We start from the raw sequence: 20,810 nt of genomic DNA, 5'->3' as shown, positions 1-20,810 counted from the left end.
GTCCTCATCCTGGGCCCCTCACCCTCCGCCTGGGACGACTCCTGGTGGCCTCCCGCCCTGGGCACCGCACCCAAACCGACAGACCATGCACGCAACCTGGGCTTCATCCTGGACTCCTCCCTCTCCATGACCAGGCAAGTCAACAACGTCTCCTCGGCGTGCTTCAACATCCTATGCATGCTACGGAAGATCTTCTGGTGGATCCCCACCGAGACCAGGAAGATCGTCACCCAGGCCCTCGTCACCAGCCGACTGGACTACGGCAACGCCCTCTACGCCGGGACCACCGCCAAGCTCCAGAAGAGACTCCAGCGGATCCAGAACGCCTCAGCCAGACTCATCCTCGACATCCCACGAACCAGTCACATCTCCGGACATCTGAGAGACCTTCACTGGCTCCCCGTCAACAAAAGAATCACCTTCCGCCTCCTCACCCACGCACACAAAGCCCTACACGACCAAGGCCCGAGCTACCTCAACAGCCGAGTCAACTTCTACGCTCCCAAACGCCACCTCCGTTCAGCCAACCACGCCCTCGCCGCCGTCCCCCGCATCCGAAGAGCGACTACAGGAGGAAGGTCCTTCTCCTACCTGGCTGCCAAGACCTGGAACTCCCTCCCGACCGACCTGCGCCTGACCCAAAACCACCTCTCCTTCAGGAAGAAGCTGAAGACCTGGCTGTTCGAGCAGTAGCGGCACCCCCCCCCCCCCCAGCGCCTTGAGACCCTACGGGTATGTAGCGCGCTTTACAAGTGTCATTGATTGATTGACCATTCTCGGAGTTTAGTGAGGGGGTCTGGGTAATTTTTTAACCAGTTTTTGGTATGTTAGGGATATTGCCTTATGGTCCATGTGGTTTATCAGGATTCTGTCCTCTAGTGGGGAAGACTCTGGTTATTGCTGCTTGTAGAACGTGCTTAATCTTCAAATCGGACAATTCGTATTCTTGCTGGAGTGCTGCAAAAGATCACACACTCCCCTTGCCCATAGGTCACCTATGTGGGATATACCTATTAGGTCCCACTTGTCGAAGCCATGAAATTCGCCCATGGCTTCTATCCTTTCCACGCCCCACAGTGGGGTGTATTGTGTTATTTTGTTGTCCCATCTCATCTGATTCTGAACCATGTGCCACAGTTGCACCGTAATTTTGGTTGGGCCTGTCAGGGGTAGTTGTCGGGGTGAAGTGTAGAGTGCTTTAGTGTATCCCCTCTTGCCTAATACATATCTGTCCATACGGTACACAGGCTCGTCTGGTGATTGGTATACATATTGGTTGATGGCTACCAGTTGTGACGCCCATTAGTATTTACGTATATGTCGGGCAATGCGATACCCCCGTCGTACCTCCCCCACACTAGTTTCTGGTGGGCAATTTGCTGAGACTTACCATTCCATAATAGTAACCTTTGTTCACTTTCTATTGTTTCGAAATACTTGGAGGTCACAGTACATGGTGTGTTTTGTAGGATATAGAGAAACCAGGGGAGTGTCATAATTTTTAAGAGTGCAGCTCCCCCTAGCAAAGAGAGAGGCAGCATACTCCAGTGACGCACGTCTCCTTGTAGATGTTACACTGGGGCAAAAGATTGCTTCTATAGAAGAGGTCAGGGTCTACAGTTATGAAAACCCCCAGATATCAGAACCCTTCCGTTACCACCTCCACTGCACGTTCCCTAGGAAGTGTGGGAGATGCCCCATGTAGTATGTAAATGGTGGACTTAGACCAGTTAATGTTGTATCCTGAGTATTGGCCAAAGCTGGTGAATATGTTCAACACCCCATAGATTGAGGTTTTGGGGGATGCTAAATAAAGGAGTACATCATCTGCGTATAAAGATATTCTATCCTCCCAGCTGTTTGTCCATCCTAGGACCCTTATCAATGGATCCCTCTGGACCCACAAAGCCAATAGTTCCAACATTAAGGCGAAAATTAACTCCGATAGCGGGCAGCCCTGTTTTGTCCCTCTTCCCAAGGGAATTCTGCCGGTATACACCTGTTACAACGCATTTGTTACAACGCACTACCGTTACCACGCGACTTTTACAACGCATACCATTACAACGCATTGCGCTGGGGGGCACTCTAGGATAGGGAATAAGTATAATTTACTATCCAACACCTTCCCTAGGGTCCACGGGGACTGGAGTTAGAATAGTAAATTATACTTACCACTATCCAGCACCTCAAAGCGCTATGCGTTGTAATGGTATGCGTTGTAATGGTCGCGTTGTAACGGTAGGTAGTTGTAATAGTATGCGGAGTAACATGGTACATCCAAATCTGCCAGACATTTTGTTGTTAAGCGCAACTTGTGCTATAGGTTCAGTATAGAGAAGTCTGAGCCATGCCGTAAAGTTGGGTCCAAATCCCATTTTTTCTAAGACCATAAACATATGCGGTCATTCCACAGTGTTGAAGGCCAAATGGGCATCAAGGGACATGACTACTGCATCCTCTCTCAGTGTGTTTACCCTCCCCAGCATTCCTTGGAGTCTTCGTAGGTTAAGAGTTGTATTTCGTCCAGGCATAAAGCCTGATTGGTCGGGGTGAACCGATTACGGAATGATTTGAAATAAATGTCCGGCGAGTAGTTTAGCTAGGATTTTGGCTTCAGCATTAATTAGTGAAATGGTACAATAGGAAGCACAGTTATCCTTTGGTTTGCCGACCTTGTGGATTACTACTATGGAAGCCAGCCGTTGGTCATCCGGAAGCATCCCCTTAGCAAGGCTTTTCCAGATACATGTTTTTAAGGTGGGCAGGCATCGTATTTGCAGTTAGCTTATATAGCTCAATCGGGAGGCCATTTGGCCTCGATGCTTTCCCCGATTGTATATTTTGGATCGTTTGAGCAATCTCTTCCTCTGTTATTTCACCCTCCGTTAATGCCAAAGCCTCTGAACTGAGGGTTGGAAGGGGAATGTCTGTCAACATGCCCTTGGCCTCCTCTCGTGTCGATGCTACGGAGGGAAAATATACGCCAGGGTAGTACGTGGTAAACAAGTCAGATGTCTGGTGTGGGTCTATGAGCATCTCCCCCTCTCCCTAGGTTATCGCAATAACTAGTTTACTTGCTTTTCCTCGTCGGTCAAGCCAAGCGAGTAGTTTTCCTGTTGTGTCTCCTACTTCATATAATTTGTGCCTGGTTGCTATATAGTAGACCTTTACAGCATCCATAGCCAGATCCAGAGATGTGTCTGGTCTCCCCGGAGTTGCTGCCCGATAGGGCTGCCTAAGTTTTTCAATTGCGGCTCTTTTGTCTTTTCTGTATCCCGCTACCAGAGAGATGGATTGTCCTCTTACCACAGGCTTGTATGCCTTCCATAGAGTCTGTGCAGATTGGACCACCCCACGTTTTCTGGGAAATTGTGTTTTGGGGTTTGAAGCAGTCCTTGTTTTACCCGGGGGGACTTTAAGCCACCATGGGTCGATTACTGTCCTCCCTTCTGGCTGAGTTGCACCCTCTGAACCGCCCCACCAGATCCACCAATGTAATCGCATAGTCTATTTTGGAGAGAGTATGTGATCCCGAGTGGAACGTGTAATGCTGTGCTATTGGGCTGTTAATTCACCACACTTCAACCAGCCCCATGGCGGTAAGAAAGTAACATAGTCAAGAGTTGGCCTGCTGCGAGGCCCACAGTGCATATCTATCTGTATGATAATGCTGCATTAAAATCTCCCCCAATCAGTAGCTCCCCTACCGGCAGATCCAACAGTACATCACCGATATCTTGACAGGCTTGTGTGTGTTGTGTTAGGGGGACATAGACGGTCATCATGGTTATCATTCTCCCCTTCCACGTCCCGGACACTGCAGCATAACTGCATAGAGCGGCCGCTCAGGTACCGTTGATGGCAAAGAGAAAGGTCTTCATCTGTAGTATCCCCAGACCTCTAGATCTTGTAGTGAAGTCTGCACGCACAATCAATTTGTATCCCCAACGATCAAGGGTTTTGCAAGAGTTACCAATCAGATGTGTCTCCTGAAGTAATACAATGTCAGGAGAGTGGCGCTTGATGTATTGGGATACCATTCTTCTCTTGAGTCTATCTCCTAACCCATTTACGTTCCAGGAGAGGAGTCTCAATTCCGGGCCCTTGTCAGTATGCAGCATTTCTGTTGTGGCTTGTTCCCTTCCCCTCTTCTCTGCATCGGGCGTGATTGTATGGTCGGCTTGTTATGTGGCGTGTCACTCATAACCTCTCTTACTATGTCTGGCTTAACATACTCAACACATTTTACTCTTCCTGTCGAACTTTGAAAATTCCTGTCAACTAACAGGGAGTAACAGTTCTTCCCTTTTCCCGTGCCCTCCCTATCGTAGACATAACTTTAATACAACGTTGTAACCTGAAATACCCCCCTCCCTGCCTCCCTGCAATCCAGGTCTATGCCTGCCTGAGTCCCCAACAATGCAGAGTGCCTATCTCCCTTTCTCAATTTGTGTAATGGGGGACCGGGGCTAATCCCCTGCATCCACCGCCCAACCCCTATATTGTTAGGAAACCAGTTTATAACAATCCCTTACACGGTAATTTTCCGTATCTTCCCAGTATTTCCTCCTGTTGCGAAATGAGGCTCACCTGATACCAGCTTGTTCTGCAGTGTCGGCGGTGTCTTTTTGAACAATATAGGCCATATTTATTGTTCCTCTTCTGGAAACTGATCGTGCCTGGTGTCCTGCCGCATCTGTTCTATTGGCACCTGTAGTGTTTGTCTTCGTATTTCACGTCAGTCTTTTGGGCTACTGCTTCCCAACACCTTCCACCCCTCTAGCAAGGACTACTTCATGTCTCGGCTATGCAGTACCTGTTTGACTTCATTGAAAGATCTTTTCTATCGTTGCAATCTGAGAGTAAAGTTGGGGAAGAAGGTAACTGTGTTATTTTCAGGGTGCACCTCTGGTCCACTCCTTGCTGCCTGCAGGATAATGTCCCTGTCTCGGAAATTAAACAGGCGGGCCAGGATAGGTATAGGTGTGGCTCCTGGTTTGGGCCTACCTCCTGGGACCCGGTGTGCCCTTTCCACCGAGAAGAATTTGGTAAGGCCTTGTGTTTGCAGTTGTTTAGGTATTAGTTATTCCACAAATAGGTCTGTTGCTGGCCCTTCTGCGCGTTCAGGCACTCCAATTACCAGGACATTATTGCGCTGCGACCTTCCCTCATAGTCGTCTAGCTTGGCTTCCAGGTCACGATAAATGCTTTGTAGAACTTTAACTTGCTGCTGCATAGTTTTTGAGTCGCCCTGGAGCCCAGTCACTGTAGTCTCAACCGTGTTTACTTTGTCTCTCATCTTTCCCAGGTCTGCTCTAAGTAGTGAGACCTCATTCATGATGGTGTCCATTCTGTGCTTCAAGGATGTGTGTAATGCTGTAATCGCTTTCATAATGCCCTTGAGGGAAGGATTGTCGGCCTCTTAATGTGGTTGGTTAGCCACAGTAGGTAAAGGTGGTGTCTCTGTTTCCATCATGTGGCTTTTATTTGTCGTGAATTTATCAAGCTTTGTTTGATGCACTCCTTCCGGCCCTCTCCCTGTATCATCTCTCATGAATGAAGGATTTTGTTGACTCGCTCAGATTTGAGAATATGGGTGTTATTGCCCGCCGCCTGCCTGAGGGGGAGTGCTTCCCACGCTGCCTGTCGGGTTTCTCCCCACCTTGGATTTCACGTTCAGTATTAGGGTTTCACTTAGGCGAGTCTCCCTTGAGGTGTTCTCCCTCGGATCTTGACATTATGCCGTCATATATCGACAGGATGGATCCACTTCCCAGGGCACTGGCTCTACGAGTTATGAATTGGGGCAGGGGCTTCTCATTAATGCTACTGTTGATTTGCTCACCTACAACTACTGGTGGTCCGTACATGGTGGAAACGTTATTGCTACTGGCTATTTCAGGAGAGCTCAACTCTATTCCCCTTCCATGCTTTTCGTCATTGCCTCTGATATTTCCCTGCTTGCTGTGTAGCCTTCCTTGCGTGGCACACCAAACCACTGAGTTGCTTCTATTTATGTCAGTGTTCTACTCTAGGGATTGTTTCACGCTCCGAGACCCCCACACTTGCTTCGGCTGCGAGCGCCCGACACTCAGGATCTCCAAGTGGCGCTGTCATAGTATGCCAGGTTGTGATCTTCTCTGCTACATCAACACTGTTCTTTATAACCAATGGGGCTGTTCCCATACTTTACTTGTTTTTTTTGGTGTCTGCCATTGTATTTTGCTCTCCTGGGTGTGATGTTTTATTGAGTGTGGGTAAGATTGTGATATTGTGTGCCCCCTTCAGGACTCCGGTACCTGTGTTGCGGCTTCTCGTCTTGGTGTATGCCTCTTTATTGCACAATGGTTATGGTTTCCAGGCGTAGTTTCTCAGAACAGTGCAGCCGGCTCTTTTTATGCCCAGTTCTGCTCTTGGAATCTTACTGTTCTATGCGGGCCCCAGAATTTGCTCCGTAGTCTGGGGGAATGAGGAAGGGGTGAGGGGTTGCGCAGTAGCGAGTTGCTCTTCTCTCGCTCCGCGATTTGCCTCACCCACTCACCCTCCTAGGCCGGCGCTCTGCTTCAAGCCAGTCACGCAAGTCCCCCGCTCTCCGAGTTGCTCAGGCCGCTATTCTTGGCCACTCTGGTTACATCCCTTGGGTCGAAATTGTGGTATCGCCGTGGCAGAAACTCCAGCGAGAGGGGTCAGTTGTTGAGTGTGGTTTCCAGTACCCGGATTAATTGGCCCCTTATCTGCTGTTCTTAAACGTGCATTCCCTAAAAAGTATACATTGTAGTATTGTGGTTTTGGTGCTTATTGTTTTTATAATATACAAAGCTATTTTTTATAAACTGGTGTGGAGTCTTTTTGTGGTTTATTCATGGTGTTACTGTATGGGTGTGTTGCACAAATACTTTACACATTGATTATTTAGATAAGCCTGCCTGCTCTGTGACATGCAACCAGAGGGTGAGCAGAGGTTATCTTAGTTGTGTATCTAGCTTACCCTGACTAGAGTGGGGGGTTCTGCCTTGCTTGGGTGTATACTGTAGCCAACCAGAAACTCAATTTCTAACAGTGGTGCACTCTCAGGCTTAGTCTTTTCATCTGCTTTCCCATTGTCTGTACATATGGTTTGTAGTACATGATGAGAGAGAACAACATTTTTGGACCTTTATGCTAAAGCTTGGTAATCATGCAAATGTGCTGCTTTTTTATGATGTTCATAAATATATTAAAAAGTTTGTCACACAGCAAAAACCTTCATTCAAAAAATCAATTTTACATAAAATACTCAAAAAAGGAGAAGAGAGACAGCACTATAATAGAAGGTTTATTCCTTCGCCTGATTGCCCCTGAAATATAGCTAGCTACCCCAAAACACACAACTGTGGAACCAAGCATTTGCAGATAGGCTATCGCTGGCCTAACTTGCTCAAAGTTACCCCCGCTTAACAATGGTAAAATAATACCTAACAAGTAATTGAACACCCTTGTCAGGTTAATGGCCTTTTCTTTCATATACTCATCTGGAAAAAGCAGTTTCTTATAACTGAGATGATTTTAAGGATACATGGAATGAAGAGCATAGCTGGGTGTTTATAGCATGGTAGGGGAATCAAGCGTTACCCAATAAACCAAATGTGTAATATATTAAATATGAGTTTCACTCGCTGGACCCCAAATATGAGATCTATTTGGCTGGACCCAACTAGTATGGATCCAGTTTTATACCTCCTCTAAACTTTTCAGTTTTGGTCATGTAACTCCTCTGGGTATTTCAGTGAGACGTATAGCTGAATATCATTTGTGCTGGATTATCACTGATCCTTGTGGAACTTGATGAGCTTGTTGTTAAATAGACATTGAAGAGGGTCGCTCTGAGAGTGTAACTCATGGGCACTGTATAGAAGGGATACGAGTTGAAAATCAACAATGCTCCTGTGTGAAAAATTATATCTATGATATGTTATATGAAATATGCTGTGATATAAGGTATTTTCTGTTTGTTCAAAGTTGTGGTGTGTTTTGGCATGTTATTTTATGGTAATGTATGGCTATATTATGGTTATAATTGCATTCATACACTACCTGTAATGCAAACGTAAGGGATGGAACCAAAGTGTTGATTGAGCCTTTCTGTCTCCTAGGAGATTCTGAACAGGAAAAGCAACGCCCCAGCCCCCACCCCAGGCCAGCAGACCATTGACTATTCAGCTTACAGGCAAGTCTGAGCCCTCCTCTCCCACCTGCCCAGGCCCCTTAAGGCCTTGCTGGGTGCACCCCAAATCATTTTCCTCCATCTTGTGAATTGCAGCCTACCTGTGCCCAGATTGCTGTGAGCAGAGTCCAGGAAGTGGTAAGGAGACAGACTAGTGCTGTCTCTTCCCAAAACAAAAGTTGTTTAAAAAACGATTTTCTCTTTCTGTGATTACTGTCTTTGCATGTGGTTGTTACAGTGTATAATTGCAATTTTGACCTGCCTGTGATTGCATATTTTATCACCTGTTTTGTGTTTTAAACTTGTGGTTTTCCCTGCCCATGATTGCTTGCATTTAACGTGTTGAATTGTGGGATTTGCAGTCCAACCTCTGTAGTTTGTCCCTCTCATTCCTTGGTGACAAATCTGTTTTCCCTCCAAATTTCTCCTTTGCTCTGTGCTAAGACCTGTGTGTTAAAATATTGCACCCCAGCCACCATTTTGTGTTCACAAGCCAGTGAGGCAAGCCCCCCTGCACCCCCCCCCCCCCCCCCCAAGCAACAGGGATATTCTATATCAGAGGGTGCTTCTGTGAGCTGTTTAAACTGTATTTACTGGGGCCTGTGCACTTCATTTTTTGGCCAGCAGGGGGAGTAAAGTTTATTCAAACAGTATTGTTAGATTTCGAGTTAGTGAAGCCTTTACCTGCAGAAGTCCAAAGTGTGGATTGAGCCTGTCTGTCTCCTAGGAGATTCTGAACAGGAGAAGCAGCTTCCAACTCCCTGGCCAGCAAACCTTGTCTGAGGTCGCTGGGACCTTATATAGTCTGCTATTGGTTGGCACACGTGTACACTGAGTGGTGGTTGTATCTGGTGTTTCTATTGGGTTAGGGTTAATGTCCTCATTGGTTGGGTATTTGAGGGTTCTGATTGAATTCTGTGTCTGATTCAATCATTGTAGGGTTGGGACTAGGGCTAGGGTTAGGATTTCTATTGGAAGTAGGGACTAGGGCTTCCTATGTTATTGGTTGTTGGGAGTAGGGTGGGTACTAGGTCTAGGGTTAGATCTTTAATTGGAAGTAGCTATTTAGGGCTTCTGGTGTGATTGGTTGTTGGACTAGTTGTGGGACTAAGAGTAGGGTTAGGCTTTCTATTGGAAGTAGGGACTAGGGCTACCTGTACCATTGGCTGCTTGGTCTTGGGTTGGGACTACTGGTAGGGCTAAGGCCTTTATTGGACATAGAGATCAGGGTTTTTTAACTGATTGGGTGCTTGGACTAGGGCTAAGATTGGCAGTAAGGTCCTGGTCTTCTATTGGTTCTAGATTTTAGGGTTAGTGTTGTGATTGGATAGTGTTAGGGTTAGGGTTCCCATTGGCCAGACTTAGGGCGTCTCAGCCCGGGCGTTGAGGCTAAGGGCAAAGAGGACAAGGGCAGTTGCCTGTTTGAGCCTATTCGAGACTGGTCGGGACTAGGGCCAGAAATGCTGCCCTTTTTCTCATTTAGCAATACCCAAAACTCCTTTTTACTCATCCAAAAGCCTCCTCCTATTTCTAGGACCTAAAAAAAAGTTTAAAAAAAAATCTTTTACTCTTTTATCCTTTCACTATCCTTTTCAATCGAAATTAACAGACTAACATGTTCACTTCTCAAATTCCATATTAAACTATACTAATATACTACCCAAATATCCACTACTCAAATTACTTCATATTTTTTTTACTATACTAATTTTCAACAGTAATTCATTATGGGTTCCAGAGTGGCCAGCTACTCGCCAGAAAAGCGATTCAACACTCAACAGGGCTAACACGTGCTATATGAATGCAAATCTTTCTTCCCCTTTTATCCCTCCGCTATCCTTCTTACTCCAAGTAACTGACTAATATCTACCACTGAAATTACTTCATATTTCACCATATTAATGCACCACTAATCCTTTGTAGGCTTCCTGAATAGCGTGTGTCAACAAGCGCTATATAACTACAAACCATTGTCCTCCTCTATCCTTCTGCTATCATTCCAAATAACTGACTAACCTAGCCACCACTTAAAATGTACTTGCATGTTTCACTATACTAATTCAACACTAATCCTCTGTGGGTCCTGGAGTAGCGTGCTACTCGTCGAAAAAGTGCTTTGACGCCTCGTCCGGGGTAGTAAGCGCTATATCAACGCAATTACAATTACAATTACAATTACATTATACCGCAATATATTCACAACGCGGTTGTTACAATGACCGCGTTGTTACCACACAATGCCATTACTACGCAAGTCATTGCATCGACTTGCTGTAGTTGACACTCTAACATAAGGAATAGTATAGCTTACTATTCCAACACCTTCCCTACTGTTGCGTAGGCTGGAGTTGTAATAGTAAATTAAACACTTCTAATGTTACGTCACCATCTACTGCATGTCGATGTAATGACTTGAGTAGTAATGCATTGCGTGATAACATAGTCGTTGTAACAACCGTGTCGTGAAGTCACGCAATGTAATGACTCGCGTAGTTAAGAGTCATATTCCAAACGTAATCATATCTAGATGCTTGGATTCATAGGGCAGAGCAATACAACAACACTGAATAGATAGTTATAACGTAAAGATGAAACACGCATTTAGATTGGGATGTTCACCATTAACTGTGAGTTGTGGATAAAGCTATTTAGAGCACAGTGGACATAATTTATAATAATGCCTTTTGGTTAGTCTGGGAAGTCTCCCACCTCAAAGGAGGTGGACAGTAGCTAGTCAGAGTGAGACAAAAATATCAAGCACCACATTCGTTATGGAAGCCAGATGTTGGTCCTTGATTTTCCGTCTAAAACATGTTTTTTGTAATATCTACATAAAATATATCTCGATGTACCAATATTTACCAATACTTGATGTTACTGTGAAAGCCTTTTCTATTAACATATTTTTTTCTCCATCAACAACCTTTCTAAACTTTTATGAAAACAAGTCTTCATTGCTTCTCCAGCTGGTGGTAGAGCCTTTGCTGGGAAAGATATCCATGTCTAAACAACTCTGAAGAATGAGTTAACACTTTAACAGTTCAAGCTATGTCCTTCAATCTTATTTGTTAGACCTCATGGGCCAACAACACTCCACAATTTACACCAGTGGTCACATATTAAGTTGAACGGAAAATCAGCATGCATCTAAATCTCGTTCATACCTAGTAAGCATTTTAATATAGCACAACATTTGCACCACAGACAAGAATTTCCCAAAAATCTCATCTGCTGTTTTCTGAGTATATTTTTAACATATTGTCGTCACCTTCAAACTGCACATCTTGCTTGAGTCCTTCAAAAGGTAAGCAGGTTATTTACTAGATATATATTATATTAGTGTCTGTACAGAATTTAGACATATTTATTGAATGTGAATGAATGTCATTCCACGGTATACTCAATTTGAATTGCCTGTTGGCCATGGTATTTATGAATTGGATGCTGAAAAGGATGGATACATGTGCAATTATTGATATAATGTATAGTGGGCAACTGGTATCCAATTGGTAGGACAGCATCAATTACCTTTGTGGTTGAAATCATAGATATACTCTGGACACCGCACATTAACCAGTTGGTTCTTCTCGGCTGAAGGCCAACAAATGATTCCGTCCCATTCTGAGAAACAGCTGACACCTGTAGAAAAAGAATATATAAATGGTTTGCAAAAAAAGGGACCAGGATGTGAGCCAGAAAATTATTATCAAATTATTAACAGCCTCCCTGGGCAGTTCAGCGTGACTTTTCTTATTGGAGCAGGGTCAAGACTGATTTGCACATGGCAAGGTCCAAACTGAGGTGGCATGGTGTGCAATATAACGAAGGATTATGAGACAGACCCAAGTAATTACTAATGGCTGAGATTAATTCAATCATTCCTTCCATCACTTTTTTGAATATTTTAGTCACCCTTAGTGGATGGGTATGTCCAAACGTGGATCCTGTGCACACTGTGAGACTGGTACCAAGCTACACCTGGCTGATGAGCCAATACTAGGGTGAAAGCGGTTCTAGGTTGCCTGTGTTCCAGTTCATGGAGGACCTTGCTTGGCAGTTCCGGCTGGACTGTGCATTTTGCCGCAGGGTCAAGACTTATTTGCATATGGCTGGGTCCAGACTAAAGTGGCATGGTGTTCAAAATAACAATGGGTTGTAATGTAGCCTTAAGTTTTTATCTGTGGTTGAGATTAATTCAAGCATTCCATCTATTGTATACTTGAGTCTCCCGAATAACAGAGGCCTGGAATGGATGTTACCAAGTTAATATTGCAAAGAAAAACCCAGGCAAACTTAAACTTTTCAATTTACACTCACTGATATTCGAGTCAAAATGTCTGGCCAGAAAGGAAATTACTTTACATTCGTATTTTTATTAACATTTTATTTATTCCATCTCATATTCCTACACATCATGTCCTCAATCTGATAAAGCCATTCATTTAACCTACTTGTTCTCTTTCATAACCTCGTTCATACTTTTTGCACACTCACATCATCCATTTAAAACGTATTGGTACACTTCCAAATGTCTTTCTCGATAGGTCTTAGATGTTGTGATATCATCTATACACACTACTTATGTCTTAGCAAAGAAATCAAATACAATATATTGTTACTCTATTTTATGCAATTAATATTACAATTTCTCTTTCTTTGTTATACATCCATAATTTTTTTTACTTTTGTACAATGGCAAACCCAAATGTTCTATATTCTGATGATACTGTGGCTACTGTTCATACACTTCTCAATGCGCATTTCGGTGTGAAATGCCTTCTTCAGGGATGCCACATATTCAATTAAAGACCTTTGTTATAATTCACAGGACCTGCAATCAGAACGATAACCCTCCTGAGCCATAAATTGCCAAAAAAACATACCGGAAATAATTATGTTTATTTAGTTTCTTGGTCAAACGTCGGACCCATCACCTGATACTCATGCCCTGTGCCTTCCCCTAGGCTGTGGGAAAAGGAACATTCTTTCCACGTCTTACACCATCACAAATAGAATATCAAATTGAATAAATAAAATGAGTGTAATGGAATTGTTAATAAAAATACAAATGTAAAGTATTTGTTTCCTCTCTAGTAAGTGTGAATTGAAACGATTAAGGTTGCCAGGGAATTTTCTTTGCAATATTAGCCTTATCCGTGCTCTAGGAACCGGATGAAAGCAGGAGGATCTCTTCTTTTTGAGCTTGGGTACCATGGAACGAAAACAGATCACAGTCACCCTCGTTGTCTTCACATATGTAGCTTGGGAGCATAGGTAGGCAGCACAGAAACTAGAAGCATGACGGTCTTCGTTCTGGTCATGATGTAGGAACATTTGTGCCAAGAAAGTAAGAGCCATGTCAGAAAATACATCTGTCTGTCAGTTGAATGCCCTTCTTGAATGATCCTTCTAGATTAGCATAGTGGTCTTTTAGTAGGTAAGTGTTGTTGACTTGTGCTTTGGTTGGAACACTTGGTATGTATCTGGATGGGTGCAGCTGCATAGAATCTGGAATGCCACGTATGCTGGAGTCTGTAGTGACACTAATTTATCAAGTATCTAAATAGATTGGCATACCGAATGGCAAGATCTTGGATTGCCGCAGCTTACGGGCATCTTGTACTGGAATGGCATTGTTGATTATTTATGAACTTATCAGAGCTACGTTCTTATTGGAAATTGGCACACAAGGCTGTAAGTTGCTTAGGTAAGCGGGTTTCTCCTGGGTTTTTGCAGCATGATGTTTTGTGGATTGGCACAGCTAGCTGGTGCTCACTTTGGAACAGATGGATGACTCTTGAATTGATACAGTTGGATGTCTGTTACTGGCCAACTAGATGCATCTGGGAATGGCAGAGCTGTGGATCTTTTGAATTGATACTGTAGGTGTCTCTCGAATTGTAAAAAGGAATATCTCCTGAACTGACGTAGTGAAGTGTATCTTGGACTGGGGCTGTTAGGTATATGGTGGAATAGCAAAGTTGTATTTCTTGTGGTTTGGTATTGTTCGCTGTTTGCTTGTATTTACATTACACACACCTGTACATTAATGGGAGTTAGGAAACGGTTTTAGATTTTGTACATCATGTGCATATCTGCATTATATTTAAAAAAAAATTATTAAGTTTGATTGCCAAGAGAAAAACAAACAGAAAATGACATACACATCAACAGTGCGATTATGTATCGTATCATCATTATACAAAGTAGTGATAAACATAACTTCCCCCAAAAAAACAAAACAAAATTCACAACACAAAAATACAAATCATAAAACTACCTTAGAGCCATCCACATATCGTACAAGAGCGATATCTACAGTATTGTATTGCACCGATGAAGCATCCTCCCTCTATTCACCCAGACCGGCATCCCGAACCGCGCGTCCCATCACTATCAGCATCTAACTCGCATCATCCCGCCTTTTCCCAGCCGCTTTGTTTTGAAGGAATTGTCTCAAGGGTTCCCATATAAGTTTTGGTCTAGAGACTGTGGGTAGCTCTTCTGCATATGTTTCCAAATTACTTTTGCAGTAAACCAGATCTTTAATCCAGTGGTCTATTTTTGGGCTGCGTTCCCCCCCCATGTGATAGCCACTCTTCATTTGGCCATGAGCAGCGCCAGACGTACGAATCTCCCGCAAGCCCCACATATCTACGGAACGCAAGACAACAGGCAGACCAGGGAAGTACACTGTAGTTCAGTCCCCACTATTTTATTTATTTATTTCAATTTATATAGCTCATTATCACCCGGGGGTCTCTAAGCGCTTGTCCTTTATGTCTCTCACCACAGTCGTCCAAAAAACAGCCACCCCGCGACAACTCCAGGCAAGGTGCATAAAGTCAGCATCAGTCTGACCGCAATGCATACAGCAGCTAGATTCTCGCAAACCATACCGATGTAGACGTGCCCGAGTGTAATACACCTGGTGTATGTATTTAAAATGTATGATACGCAGGTTCCCATTCATGAAAAGCGTACCTGTTAATTCACATACATACTTCCAGTCTTTCTCTAGGATCGGATTGGGGAGGTAAGCATTCCATCTCTCCCAGCTTCTGTTAGGCCGGCCTACACACTACTCTCTTATGTGTCTGTATAACCTAGAAACCAAATTTTTATTAGTGGCTGTAGTGAGCACTAGCTGTAGGGACGTCAGTGTGGGGGGTTCAATAGGGTAAGTGTTGTAATGGGCCTTAATGGTGTGTCTGAGTCTGTGCAACGCAAAGCGGAACAATAATGTGGGATTGCTTATGTATTGTAAATTGTCCAGAGTAAGAAACGTCCCCTCCGGATACAGATCCCTCAAAAGTTGGAATACTGCTTCGTTAAGCAGAAGCATTGACGGTACCCCCTGGGTCACTGATAATGCCCCGTGGTGTTCTATATGCATTGCTGAAGCATATATAGTTAATTTACCGGCCTGTCTCCCAATCTCCTGCCAAGCAGCCAGCGTCGCGTCTGCCAAATTGATTTCTGTTTTCCGAATGCCATGTGTTCTGTGTGTGATCATACTGCGTAATGGAACGGGGCTAGCGCCTCTCTCCTCCACTGCGACGTGTGGTGTGAACGCATGCAGTCTCATCCAATAATATACATACTGTGCCTGTGCACTTAAATAGTAAATATAAAAATCAGGCGAACCAAAACTACCCTCGTCATAGTTACTAGTGAGAACAGACCAGCTCACCCGGGTGTGCTTGCCTCCCCAAACCAGTCGAAGCAGGGTCCCGTGGAGCGTGTTAAAAAACCCTTAGACAGTACAATCGGGATATTCGTGAATAAGTATAAGAATCGGGGTAAAACCACCATCTTTAATAAGGTGAATCGATCCGCCAGCAAGAGCGGAAACACCGTCCACAACTCCACCTGTTGTTCCAGCCTGGCATACACCTTCCCATAGTTCTCGCGTATAACTGTATCAGGGTCACGATGAATCCAGACTCCCAGATACTTAACCGGATCCATGGTCCATATCAGCGGGTATTCCATATCAGGTTGAGTCGTGGATTCCGTTGAAGGTATAATCACTGATTTTTCCCAATTGACATCTAAACCCAAATCATACGTACTTTCGGAGGAGTTGTGCTAAATATCGCGAGGGCTCTCGGACAAAGAGCACCATGTCATCCGCATAAAGCGAAATGGCGACCGGGCGATAATTAAAGTTCAGCGCTGTTTATCTATTCCTCTGTCTAATGGCACACGCCAGCGGTTCCAGGGCTATTGCGCTGCATTATATGTTTACATTACACAGTTACAGTATTTATTGGCACCGGGCACTTGTTCATGATGACAAGATTGTTGGTTACGTGTCTCTGGTATTAAAAACTGGGGGCTGGTTTAGAATTTGGCAGACAGGGCACTCTGTCGCAAATGTGACTGGAGTTCCCTGTCCACCAAACTCTATCCGCCTGATTCATGAAGCAAAATTGCACTCGCAAAGGGCAAGATTCTCAGAATCTTGCCTTTTGCGAGTGCAATTTTGGCATTTGGGATTCACAATCCCAAATGCTAAAATCGCTAATGAGGAATTAGCAAATATGCGAGGATTAGCATTTAAGGAATCTCTATTAGAGATTCCTTAAATGCTATTCATGACACTTGCAAAAATTGCGATTTAGCAAAATTGGGCCGCTATTTACCGAGAGGTCAGACCTCTCGGTAAATAGCAAAAACATAGAAAAATGCTTTTAAAAGCATTTTTCTAAGTTGCATGTTGCACACACACATGTCCTTTGGACATGTGTGTGCGCAACACCTGTTCAAATGTGCATTTTAGGGGTGCTACAGGGTGTCCTTTGGACACCCCTGGCACCCTTAAAATCGCTATCTGATTTGCGAGTAGCAAATTGCTACTCGCAAATAAGGGATACTCCCCATTCATTCCTATGGGCCTTTTGGCCCATAGGATTGAATGGGGAGAAATTCCTTTTTTTGCGAGTAGCAAATTGCTACTCGCAAATAGAGAACATGTAGGAATCGCTATTGATTTAGCAATTCCTACATGAATGCCGTTTTGCGTGTCCTCAATGGCGAGTCGCTATGATTCGCTATTAGGGCCACGCAAAACGGCCCGTACATGAATCAGGCTGTTGGTTCACCCGCCCTACTGTAAATCGGGCAGACAGTCAGATTTTCGGCAGTGGAGGTCCTGTTGGCTGTTGATGGAAAGCTTACTTTGATGGCCTGATGCGAATGCTGGCAGTCAAAATAAAAACACTACACCCCCCCCCCCCCCCCCCTTATTTAAAGTGGAAGCTCTCATCTCTTTTTTTCTATCTGTCACCGCCAGAGAAAACCTGGCAGTTTTTTCAAAGAGAAACAGATGTTTGTTTTTGAAAAACAAAAAGTTTGGTAGACAGCTGTCTAAATTGACAAGGTACAGAGATCACCGCAGGGCTGGGGGTGACCTCTCAATATGACATCCCTCTGTCAGTCAGGGTAGCGGACATAATTGTCTCCAATACAGAGGTACACTAGATGTCTTTGAGGTTTGCATTGTTTGATGCCTCCATGAGTGGCAAAAAAAGGTGGCTCTTTGATAAAAACAGATGAATTTGTCTTGAATGGAAATGATTAGAGTCTCTTGGATTGGCACAGTTAGATGTATCTTGGCTTGTGGTCTGGTAAAGTTGGGATTCCTTGGACCTACACCGTTATGTTTGTTGGATTGGAAAAACTTGCTATCACTTAGAAAGACACATGTGGTTGTCACTTAGATTGCCTTAGTTTGATACTTCTCGGATGAACAGGTAAATGGCTCTAGCATAGGAGTATATGGATTTATTTAGAACTAGATTGGCATGGATCAATGTATATTGGGTTAGTAAGAGTAGATATATTGTTGGCTATCACACTTACATGTCTCTTGAGTTTAGGCATATAAATGTCTCTTGTCATGGAAGATATGGGTAATTGTTAAATTAGCACAGTTGGTTGTCTCTTGAATTATCACATCTATATGTCTCATGAGTTTGGACTGACGTGTGTGTGTTTTGAATTAGCATGGATGGATATTTCTTGGATTGGCGTTGATTTGTATATCTTGAGTTAGTGCAGCTGTTGTTTAATCAACACTGATAAAATGGAGATCATTATTGTAGGAAAAATACAATCTTTGTTGCCCCCCTCTCCACTATGACCTGCTTCCTTTGGTGTTGCTATTCCTAACACCTCAGGTAAAACTTTGCGTATCAAGTTAGATAACAATCTATAATGAGCCAAACATTAGCCCTAGTTTTATCCTGCCCTCTCTGGCTTCGAAAACAAAGCCTATATTGTTCCTTCTTTCCAATCAATAACAGATCAATAATTATGGCTCTGGTTATAGGGTCAAAGATAGACTACTGTAATTCTTTATACCTTGAACTTTCCAAACATAATCTTTCTAGGATGCATGTAATCCAGAATGAAGCAGCCAGAATGATCACTCTTGTTCCCTGTTTGTCCTCGGGTAGACCATTTGTATCTGCTTTTCATTGACTGCCAAATGAAAACGGTATCTCTTTCAAGAGACTACACCTCTTACAAAAATGCCTACACGGTGATGCTCCAAAATTTCTAAAAGTAAACTTAGGGACAGATTTATCAAGGTTTTACGTTGTGCTTGTGCCAAGCAAGGGAGCGCAAGGGCAATGCAGAACCTAAATGAGATTTATCAAGCCTCACAAGGCCACCTTGCTTGGCCCTCCATGGCTTGATAAATCTAGAGTAACGCAAGGCAGCACAAATCGCCGTCTTGCGTTACTCTAAGAGAGAGAGGCATTTAATTGGTGGAGTACGGGTGATCCCATGCATTCACCCATGGATTTTGTCTCATTCCCAAATTTACCATTAGTGGCAGACCTGGGAATGCGCCAAAATGCTACGCCTCCCTAGGTGAGGTGTAATAAGGAGAAATATCTTTATTTCTCCTCATGTTTTCCTCTTCCTGCGTGTTCTGCATTCAGAAAGAGGAAACTGTCTCTCATGATTTTTTTTGTGCAGGAAGGGGTCCTTTCCTGCACAAAAACAATCCTGCCTACAATACAGGCACCCTTGCACCATGACGCAAGTGTGTCTGCATTGGCATTGGGCATCCAAAAGTGCACCAGCGATAGGAAAGAACAGGAATGCGCTGTATAATGGTAAATACGATCTCTATAACATAACTTAACAAAACATAACATACATTGTGCCCGCGGATTTTAAAAATGGTCATTGCCGCCATGGAAAGGCATGTCCTGAAGCTCATCCTAATATGGCTGGCGGTGTCTGATATACACCGCCACCATATTAGAGCTTTTCCGCCGCGTCGGAAGGCGACCGCGGCGGAAAAGCGGCGGACGGTCTTCCCGTCCACCGATGACCCCCCAGCCATCCTAATGTGGCGGGGGGTCTTTTCATTTACCGCAGCGGTGAATCCGCATCCTACGGGCCGGCGGTGGGTTCCACCGGCCCGGAGGATGCGTATTCACCGTAATCCTAATCAACCCCTTAATTTGGGTCGGAACCCGGACTGAGAGGGGTCCAGGCAGCCTGTTACTTCGGTGTACTCTGAGAGATATTTGTTGTTAGACCTGACATCCTTGGCGTGGTTTTTCCCCATCTTTTTGCCTCTGACTCATGTATTTTTGATGCTGTGCTGGATTTCGTTTTTGCTGGTTTAGATGCTTTGGACCCTCTGCCACTGCTGATCAGTGTCAGAGGGTAAGTGCTCCCTCTGTAAATTGTCATATTGATTGGGTATACCTGATTGGCATATTTGTGTCACCATGAAGTCCCTAGTAAAGTGCACGGTGTGTGCCAGGGCTGGTGATGACAGATGCTACTAGTGGGCCTGCAGCGCAGATTGCGCCACCCACATGAGTAGCCCTAAAATGATCTCAGGCCTGCCAGCGCAGGGCCTGTGTGCAGTCAGTGGACTGCCATGTCCGCCTGGCCAGTGTCCCCACTGGCTGGGCCTAACCCTTCCCTGTCTGTGCACACCAGTCACCCCTATGGAAGGCTCAAGGTACCCCCCTGGGCAGGGTGCAGTGCATGGATAAGGTAGAGCATGTACTAGTGCAGGTAACATGCTCTGGTAGTGAGCAGCAGCCATTTTGTGTGCTCACTGCTGTAAGGCTATCTTGCTCCATAGAGTAACATGGGGGAGGCTGGTCCCATTGGATCTCAGCCTATCTTCCCATAGGAACAAGATGGGACATAAGTGAAAGATATCCCTGAACTCAGAATTTAATAACACATCTTTTAGTAAGGGTTGTTTTTAAATTCTGTGTTTGAGAATGGCACTTTTAGAAAGTGGCTGTTCTCTTGTCTAAACCTTTCTGTGTGCCTGGGACTGTTTGTGGATTGACTGTCTGGGTTGAGGATGACAGGGTCTGCAGAGCCCCAGGGGGTTATCTGAGCCAGCCCCGTGGATGAAAGGCAGCATCTGCTGCCAGGGAAGTGGGAGGAGATAGCACCTGATAGTGAAGGGCTGTGCCTGCCTAACCACAAAGCTGGCTCCACCTCCTGCTGGGCGACTGTCACCTCTGTCCCTGGGACAGGGAGGAAGAAGGAAACCAGAAACACCCCAGACCCCCAGAACTGGCTTGGACCGGGCTCAGGGCCCCCTTTG

The 20,810-nt window shown here is 44.6% G+C and overlaps 1 protein-coding gene across 1 annotated transcript in view; it reads right to left on the bottom strand.

Annotated features, from left to right (window-relative positions):
- Positions 1-20,810, bottom strand: part of LOC147716934 (parathyroid hormone/parathyroid hormone-related peptide receptor-like) — a 296,895-nt gene that overhangs the window by 209,969 nt on the left and 66,116 nt on the right. Inside the window, exon 3 of the mRNA XM_086919829.1 lies at positions 11,735-11,845. Within this exon, the coding sequence (XP_086775955.1) occupies positions 11,735-11,845 (111 nt within the window). The remainder of the gene's footprint in view (positions 1-11,734; positions 11,846-20,810) is intronic.

Source organism: Lissotriton vulgaris, chromosome 5, assembly GCF_964263255.1.
Source record: "Lissotriton vulgaris chromosome 5, aLisVul1.2, whole genome shotgun sequence".
NCBI classification, from domain to species: domain Eukaryota; kingdom Metazoa; phylum Chordata; class Amphibia; order Caudata; family Salamandridae; genus Lissotriton; species Lissotriton vulgaris.
This window is presented reverse-complemented; position numbering and strand designations above follow the sequence as displayed.